The 9,985-nt window shown below is 39.0% G+C and overlaps 1 protein-coding gene across 1 annotated transcript; it reads right to left on the reverse strand.

The window, feature by feature from the left end:
- Positions 1 to 560: 560 nt before the first annotated feature.
- Positions 561 to 4,695, reverse strand: LOC140817870 (uncharacterized). Its single transcript, XM_073177662.1, has 5 exons — positions 3,132 to 4,695; positions 2,919 to 3,019; positions 1,906 to 1,990; positions 1,031 to 1,438; positions 561 to 919 (listed from the first exon to the last, which is right to left on the reverse strand). Exons 1-5 carry the CDS (start codon positions 4,693 to 4,695, stop codon positions 561 to 563), a joined length of 2,517 nt encoding a protein of 838 aa, XP_073033763.1.
- Between the last annotated feature and the right edge of the window lie 5,290 nt (positions 4,696 to 9,985).

The following is a 9,985-nucleotide window of genomic DNA, read 5'->3' on the forward strand; positions in this document are numbered from 1 at the left end:
GCGGCAGGGAAATCGATTTTGGGGATTTAGGGATTTTGGAAAGGGACATCGTGATTTTATTCTGAGAATTGCCCGAAATTTGGAGGTACGGACCCCGTATAGGGGTCCGTATTGGCTCAGGAGGTTGGCAATTATGACATGGAAGGCACGGACCCCGTGTAGGGGTCTGTGTACGGGTCCGGCTATACTCGGGAAAATGGAAATTGTGAAGAACCAAATATATATGCAAAGCCAGAAATGTACAATTCTATAAAACTATACATCAAAATTGAAACTCAATCAAGCACACCAGATGCAAGAATTGTACAGAAACTTCCCTGGTCTATTTGACGTTCTGAAATCGCTCGTCCTGATAGATTCCCGCACACTTGAGAAATCCCACTACCAGTGAATAAATTACCTGCACCACCATTCACTGAGATTAACTCACGAGAAATGCATAAAAACAAAAGAAAGAAAACAAAAATAAATGAAGGAAGAAAAGAAAATAATCTAAACACTGGGTTGTCTCCCAGCAAGCGCTAAATTTAGAGTCGATAGCCTGACTGTACTCCCTTGATTCAGTTTGGATCCTGCAGATCCACTGTGGTCGGCTCATCGGGTATGGCACCACCATGATAAACCTTCAGCCTATGCCTATTTACTTTGAAAGCTCCAGTTGCTGCACTAGTGATCTCCACTGTCCCGTAGGGGAAAAACTGTGTGATTGTGTATGGTCCTGACCACCGTGAACGCAACTTACCTGGCATCAATTTCAGTCGAGAATTATATAACAGGACCAGTTGTCCCACCACAAATTCTCGATGGACGATGTTTTGATCATGGCAATGTTTGGTTTTTTCCTTGTAGAGTTTGGCATTCTCATACGCATCCAACCTAAACTCATCTAGTTCATTCAGCTGCAGCACTCTCTCGTCACCTGTGGCTTTAGCATCAAAATTTAAAAATTTAGTAGCCCAATAAGCCTTATGTTCAAGTTCAACAGGTAGATGACACGACTTCCCATACAATAGTCTAAACGGGGACATGCCAATGGGGGTCTTAAAAGCAGTGTGGTAAGTCCAAAGTGCATCGTCAAGTTTTCTAGACCATTCTTTCCTTGAAGCACCGACAGTCTTCTCAAGAATGCGTTTAAGTTCTCTGTTCGAAACCTCAACTTGGCCACTAGTTTGGGGATGGTAAGGTGTGGCCACCTTATGTCGGACCCCATACTTAGCCAACAGACTGTCAAATTGACTATTACAAATGTGAGTAGCCCCATCGCTAATAATGGCTCTAGGCGTGCCAAAACGTGAGAAAATATTTTTCATGAGAAATTGAACGACTACCCTAAAATCATTAGTTTTGCATGCGAGTGCCTCAACCCATTTAGAAACGTAGTCTACAGCCACAAAAATATAATTGTTCCCAAAAGAAACTGGGAACGGCCCCATGAAATCTATACCCCAAACATCAAAATCTCACACACAAAAATGTTATTAAGAGGCAATTGATGTCGTCTAGAGATATTACCTGTGTGCTGACAATTTGAACATTTTGTAACATATTCATGCGCATCCTTAAATAGTGTAGGCCAATAAAAACAAGACTGGAGGACTTTGGACGCAGTTCTAGTTGCCCCAAAATGGCCTCCAGCCGGACCAGTATGACAATGAAACAAAATTTCGCTTACCTCTTCTTGGGGGATACATCTCCAGATTATACCGTCTGCACATATTCTGAACAAATAAGGGTCCTCCCACAAATAAAATTTCAAATCTGAGAAAAACTTCTTCTTTTGCTGATAGGTGAAATGGGGAGGGATGAATTTACTTGATAGATAATTAAAAAAATCGGCATACCATGGTAAACTATTGATTTCAAAGAGTTGTTCATCCGGGAAATCATCGCAAATAAAGTCATTACCTTGAGTAGGATTCTCCAGACGCGAAAGATGGTCTGCAACTTGATTCTCTGTCCCTTTCCTATCGATTATCTCCAGGTCGAATTCCTGCAAAAGAAGAATCCAACGAATTAGCCTTGGTTTTGCATCTTCTTAGCGATCAAATATTTCAAGGCTGAATGATCGGTATGCACTACAACTTTGCTCCCTATCAAATATGATCTGAACTTATCCATGGCAAAAACCACAGCAAGAAGCTCCTTCTCTGTAGTGGCATAGTTCAGTTGGGTGTCATACTAGATTAGTAGATGACATGAATGCATTTATCCCTCTTTTGACCCAACACTGCTCCTAGAGCTGTGTCACTTGCGTCACACATCACTCAAATGGCGACCCCTAGTCAGGTGCTATCATCACAGGTGCAGTGATCAACTTCGCCTTCAAAATCTGAAATTCCTGCACACACTCATCAGAAAAGTCAAAGCGCACATCTTTTATCAGCAAATTGGTCAGGGGCTTAGCAATGCAAGAAAAATATTTTATGAAGCGCCTATAGAACCCTGCATGTCCTAGAAAACTACGCACTCCTCTGATGTTCGTTGGGGCTGGGAGTTTTTCTATTACTTCAATTTTTGCCTTATCGACTTCAATCCCAGTTTCAGAAATTTTGTGCCCCAACACTATTCCCTCTCTCACCATGAAATGACATTTTTCCCAATTTAAGACAAGATTTGACTCCTCACATCTCTCTAAGACCTTAGAAAAATTAATCAAACAAGTATCAAATGAGGATCCAAAGACAGAAAAGTCATCCATGAATATTTCTATAAAATCCTCAATCATATCATGAAAAATCGCCATCATGCAGCGTTGGAAAGTTGCCGGTGCATTACATAGACCGAATGGCATTCGTTTATATGCAAATGTCCCGAAAGGACATGTAAAAGTGGTTTTCTCCTGATCTTCAGGGTCAATAGGAATTTGCATATAACCCGAATAACCATCCAGAAAACAGTAAAAAGAGTGTCCAGCTAACCTTTCCAACATTTGATAAATAAAGGGGAGGGGAAAATGGTTTTACGGGTGGCGTCATTAAGTTTTCTATAGTCAATACAAACACGCCACCCTGTAACAGTTCTGGTGGGAATTAATTCATTATTTTCATTCTTCAGAACAGTGCTCCCACCCTTTTTCGGAACAACTTGTACTGGACTTACCCACCTACTATCAGAAATCTGGTAAATAATACCTGCGTCCAGTAGTTTTATCACCTCCTTCTTGACCACCTCTTGCATAGCTAGGTTCAGACGTCTTTGAGGTTGGGTAGATGTCTTGTGATCAGCCTCTATCAGAATTTTGTGCATGCACATGGAGGAGCTGATTCCCTTTATGTCTGCATTACTCCACCCTACGGCTTTGATATTATCTCTCAGAACTCGCAGCAGCTTTTCTTCCTCCATACCTGTCAAAGTAGATAAAACAATTACTGTCAATATAACATTATCAAGCAAAAACAGATATTTTAAGTGCGAAGGAAGAGGTTTCATCTCTAGGATTGGGGCTTCTTTGATGGATGACTTTAAAGGTATTGGGACATGCCCAAGCTCTCCAATCCTAGAGTTTACCATTTTGGAAATCGTCCTGCCTGCTTCCAAATATTGTATGTATTCCTCGAACTCTTTGTTTCCCAAATCTTCCGGACATGTATGGGTCAAACAGACTTCCAAAGGATCTTCACCTATCAATTTCTGCAAGCCACACTCAACAAACTCATCAGTAGCATCAACTCTAAAACAATCTGATGTGTCATGAGGGTATTTGATAGATTGGAAGACATTAAACACTACACTCTCATCATTCAATCTCAACACCAACTCACCCTTGTGTACATCTATCAGAGCTTTCCTAGTGGCTAGAAATGGTCTTCCTAAAATAAGAGGAATCTCACGATCATCTTCCATATCTAACACAACAAAGTCCACTGGGAAAATAAACTTGTCAACTTTCACCAACACATCCTCTACAACTCCCCTAGGATATTTAATTGATCTATCAGCTAATTGTAGAGAAATTGTAGTGGGTTTAACTTCACCAATCCCTAACTTCTCAAAACATGAATAAGGCATTAAATTAATGCTTGCTCCTAAATCACACAAAACTTTACCAAAGAATGAAGTTCCTATGGTACAAGGGATAGAGAAGCTACCTGGGTCCTTAGCTTTTGGAGGCAATTTATTTTGTAGAATTGCAGAGCATTCCTCCGAAAGCTTCACTGTCTCAAAATCCACTAGTTTCCTCTTGTTCGATAAGATTTCTTTAAGAAATTTAGCATAGGAAGGCATTTGAGCTAAAGCTTCTGCAAACGGGATATTTATGTGTAGGTATTTGAAAATCTCAAGAAATTTTGAACATTGAGTATCCAGTTGCAGTTGCTTTGCTCTTTGGGGAAACGGGAGTGAATTAATATCAACAGTGGGATTTGAGTTTATAGACTTACCTGTTTTCCTTGCATCCTCGGGCCCTTGCTTGGATGATCCCTTTTCTTTCACATTTTCCTCAACATCAACTATTTCTTGCTTCAGGGGAGATGTCACTGTGACTGCATTGACACCCTTTGGATTCTTTTCCGTGTCACTAGGTAGTGAACCCGGAGCTCGTGCAGCCATTTGTGTCGCCAACTGCCCTAGTTGAGTCTCCACCCTTTGCATCATGGCAACATGGTTTTGCCATCTCATCTCATTCCCTGCTATGTACTTGGCTAGCATATCCTCGAGGTTCGACTTGCTATCCTGTGGCTTGAAACCTGGTGGCATGGAAGGTCCAGTACCTTGCGGAGGTTTAGGTGGGTGCTAAGGAGGTTTTTGTTGTGCGGGATGCTGCGGAGGATTAAATTGTAGTTGCTCAACAGAATTTTCTTATTGCCTCCACCCAAAATTTGGATGATTCCTCCAGCCCGGATTATATGAGAAACTGTATAGGTTATATGGTTGCCGACCCTGGTTTCCCACATAATTCACTGAATTTCCCACAAAACACTTTATTCCCTCACAAGACATATCTGGCAAGAATGGCATGTCACTAGATGATCCACTAACTATCTCAGCATTCCCTGAATTTGATGCACTGGTTTGGTTGGTATTGATTTATTTTCCTGTAACTATGCCATCTGATGTGTCAACCCATCAAGTTTTGCTGTGATCGCTGTCAAATCGTCCATCTCCCGAAATCCAACTTTCTTCTCCCTGCGGTTGTCTTTCCAACCCACATTGCTCTCTGCCATATTAGATATGATTTCGAGCGCTGCGGTTGGCGTTTTCCTGTACAAGCTTCCGTTTGCTGCCGCATCAAGCATAGACCTAACAGATGGATCCACCCCATAGTAGAACGTCTCAACCTGCTGGCCTATCGAAAAACCATGTCGTGGGCACATCCTTAACATCTTTTTAAATCTTGCCCATGCTGAATTCAGTGATTCCCCATCTCTCTGTCTAAATGATGTAATTTCATTTCTTAACTGTGTAATCTTGGTTGGGGGAAATACCTGTGCATGAAGACCTCGACTAATCCATCCCATGTCGTGATAGAACCAGTTGGAAGGTTTCGAAGCCACTCTGTAGCCTCTCCTTGTAGGGAAAATGGAAATAATCTGAGCCGAATGGCATCAGTACTCACCCCATTGCACTTGATTGTATCACAGTGTTGGAAACTAGATTCTAGAGTTTGACAAAACATAAATCAATCGATTAACAAAATATGAATCAACTGATACGCGCAAGAAAATTCGGCAACTGAACTTATCAACTGATGTCAGTCGATACAATGATACAAAGTAAATTGATCAGTTGGAACTGATCAGTTAAAAACATTCAGCCGAATGTCTTAAAGTCTCTCAACTGAATATGTCTCGGGAAAGAACAAAGAAGACATAACAGAGCACAAGAACGCCGCACAACAACCAAGACTACTTAAGACAACGCATTCCGGACAAAGCAATTAAGACGCCGAACTACAATCATTGAAGAGAACATTGCCCAAGAAATGATGAAGTGACAATCAACAGATACTAGAATTCAAATGCATATCAAAGTTACCGTTGAAAGAGAAGTATAAATATGACTGAAGAACAGCAGAAAAATAGAGACGATCACTCAATCTTAATCTTGTTGTTACTCTGTCAAAATCTCAGCTCACTTTCATTTGAATTACTCGTAGCAATCAAGGCTACAATCTGAGCTTGTTAGCACTCTCTAAAAGTTGTTAGATTCAATTGTGCTAATATCAGTTACGCACTGAGAATATTGTGTAGAACTAAGAGTTTCAGTTTTGGCAGTTGTAAGTCCAAACTGAAGTGGGTCTGTACAAGTGTTGTACTTGATCAAAGTCTTTTAGTGAATATCCTATCCTTGTGATAGAAGGGGTGACGTAGAAGTAATTAAATTCTCCGAACATCCAGAAACAACTCTTGCATATTTCTTTCAGTTTCGTATTCTATCTTTCAGTCAGTTACTTTCCGCAACTACTCTAGTTTAACTGATTGTTATTGACCAACAAGATTCCGAGATTCAGTTTGTCACTAAACTGAACTCAAATATTGTTAAAGAACAATTTTAAGTGTAATTGTTTATTCAACCCCCCCTTCTAAACACTCTTGTTACGATAACCGATCCTATCAAGTGGTATCAGAGCAGTTGAATCTTGTTTTTGAATACTTCTGATCTATAAATCTGCTAGCATGACTTCATTCAATAAAATTCCTATGTTCTCAAGAGAAGATTTCGATGACTGGAAAATCAGAATGCAGGCTCACTTAGCTGGACAAGATGATGACATGTGGTATGTCATAACAGACGGACCCATGAAGATTCTAAAAGCAAACACAGCAATTGCCATAACTGAAGGGGCACCACAGAGAATTCAAAAGCCCAGAGAAGAGTGGACAACTGAGGACAAAAGGAAAGCTAATATTGACAATGTGGCCAAAGATACTCTATACAAAACACTGGACAAAGCAACATTCAACAAAATAAAGATGTGCAAAACAACAAAAGAAATTTGGGAAAAGTTGATTCAGTTATATGAAGGAAATGACCAAACAAAAGAAAACAAACTCTCTGTTGTTGTTCAGAAATTTGACAATATCAAAATGAAGGTTGGAGAATCAATGAATGAGTATGATGAAAGGGTGAGCAGTATTGTAAATGAATTAAATGCACTCGGAAAGGTGTATACCAACAAAGAGGTTGCACTAAAAGTGATGAGAGGTCTTCCAAAGGAATGGGATGTCAAAACTATGGCTATGAGAGAATCTAAAGACTTGAACCAGATCGAACTTCATGAACTATTTGCTGATTTAAAAGCTTATGAATTTGAATTGCAGAACAGAGAAGGAGAACCATCTACTCCTACAACTACAACTGCTTTAGCAGCTGTCAGAACTGAACCAACTAGTTCAGCCGAGAAATCTGCTGATCAGTTAAGCAATGATGCTATGTCATTATTCATCAAAAAGTTTGGGAGGTTCATGAGAAAGAACTAAGGAAACTTTCAGAAGCAATACCAGAGAAATAATTCCAAAGAAGAAACAAATGCTTGCTACAATTGTGGCAAAATAGGTCATTACATTGCTGACTGTCCTAAACCTAAAAAGGACAGTCAAGGATCAACTGACAGAAGAAAGAAACCATATGAGCATAAGAGAAGACCTAGAGATGATAAGAAAACCTACAGAAAGAAACACGAAGTTCTATTAGCTGAAGAGAACAAATCCAAATGGGCAAAAACTGATAGTGACGAATCAGAACCAGAAAGCTCATATAGCTCAAGTGATGAAGAGGGAGTCAAATGACTAATGGAAAATGATACTGAAGCAGAATATACAAGTCAACAGGTATTTGATTTTAGTTCAACTGATTTTACACGAGAAGAACTCATTTTAACATTGCATGAAATAGTAAATGAGTACCAGAAACTTGCATCATCATTTGAGGAAATAAACTCAAAGCAAAATGATCCCATGGACAATAAAACCAAAACTGATGAATCAGTTGATGGGTTGAGTCTAAAAAGGGAAATTGCTGAGCTAAAAGCAGAGAGAAAGAAAGATCAGTCACTGATCCAGAAATTGATTCTTGAAAATTCAAAACAGACTGAACTCATCCAATCTTGGAATAAGTCGTCTACTGCACTGAATGAGATGCAGAATTCACAAAAATCAGTTTCTGATAAAACTGGTTTGGGGTTCAGTAATCAAGGAGAAACGTTTTCAAATGATAATCAACCAAAGCTGACAATGAACGAAGGGAAGTACATTCACTTTGTCAAATCAGCAGTGGTACAAGAACAAATTGAGCCCAGTAAACTGATTGAACAACCTACTGAGAAATTGAACAAGGCTAAAAGATATGGGATTGGCTATAGTCAAAATATTTCAACTGATTCACAAAGTGGGTCATCAAAAAGATTTCACAAAAACTATTCGAATGGCTATATCAACTACTATAACTGCAAGCCAGTTCAGAAGAGATACAGATTGAACAATCAGTTGAATAAGACTAAACCACATACTGTATCATCTGTACACTATTCACCAAGCACACAAAAACCGAGAAAAACCATTTGGAATACAGCTACTGGAAAGTCAGTTAGACTAATACAAGTATGGGTTCCAAAGTGACTAATAAGCTTTGGACCCTAATAGATATGGGTACCAAATCATATTATGTGTGTGCTTGCAGGTAACAGGTACAAATAAAAATTCAATATGGTATTTGGACAGCGGTTGCTCACAACATATGACAGGAGATGCAAGTATGCTATCTCAACTGACCAAATATAGTGGTCCAAACATCAGTTTCGGAGATAATTCCAAAGGTAAAACCGTGGGTAAGGGTAAGCTTATCCATGGTAACTTTACTATTAAAGATGTTTTATTAGTAGAAAATCTGAAGTATAACTTGATTAGCATCAGTCAGTTATGCGACAATGGATTCTCGGTACAATTTGATAAAAACTCATGCTCAGTGAAAACATCAACTGATGAAATCATACTAACTGGTAAACGATGTGGAAACACATATAAAGTCAGTTGGAATGAACAGCCTCATGCACCAGTATGCTTTATTGCTTCAAAATCATCTCAAAACTGGTTATGGCATAAAAGGTTAAATCATTTAAACTTTAAATCCATTGCTTATCTGAGTAAACATGAACTTGTAACTGGTTTGCCCAAAATAAATTTTTCAAAAGAAAAACTTTGCTCAGCATGTCAGTATGGAAAACAAGTACGATCTTCTTTCAAAAACAAGGGCTGTAAATCTTCATCCCGGTGCTTAGAAGTATTGCACATGGATCTTTTCGGTCCAATACCAGTCATGAGCTTAGGGGGAATGAAATACACCTTGGTGGTCGTAGATTATTTTTCAATATTTACTTGGGTTATATTTCTCAAATCCAAAGACCATACGGCTGTACAACTGATTAAACTCTTCAAAAGACTTTTAAATGAAAAATCAGTTGGGATTGATCGAATCAGATCTGATCGAGGAACTGAATTCATCAATCAAACACTTTCAAGTTTTCTAGAAAATGCTGGAATCAAGCATGAGCTCTCAGCAGCAAGAACTCCTCAGCAAAACGGTGTAGCTGAGAGAAGAAATCGGACCCTTAAAGAAGCTGCTAGAACAATGCTTGCTGATTCTGGCATTTCTCAAAGATTTTGGGCAGAGGCAATAAACACTGCATGTTATACTCCGAACAGATCAATGATTAATAAGAATCACATGAAAACACCATATGAGATCTGGCATGGAAGAAAAAGTATAATCAATTATTTCAAAATATTCGGCTGTACATGCTTTATTCATGATAATGGTAAAAATTACTTAAAAGCATTTGGAGCCAAATCTGCAGGAGGAATATTCCTTGGATATTCATCAGTTAGTATAGCTTATAGAGTTTTTAATGAGAAAACTTTAAATGTTGAAGAATCTGTGCATGTTGATTTTGATGAAACTGTACTAACTGATAAGCCAACTAATCAAGTTGAGCTAACTGATCGATTTACAGATATCAGTTTGGAAGATGATGACAAAGATGAAAGTCAAA

The sequence above is a fragment of the Primulina eburnea genome, chromosome 17 (assembly GCF_022965805.1).
Source record: "Primulina eburnea isolate SZY01 chromosome 17, ASM2296580v1, whole genome shotgun sequence".
Taxonomy (NCBI): Eukaryota; Viridiplantae; Streptophyta; class Magnoliopsida; order Lamiales; family Gesneriaceae; genus Primulina; species Primulina eburnea.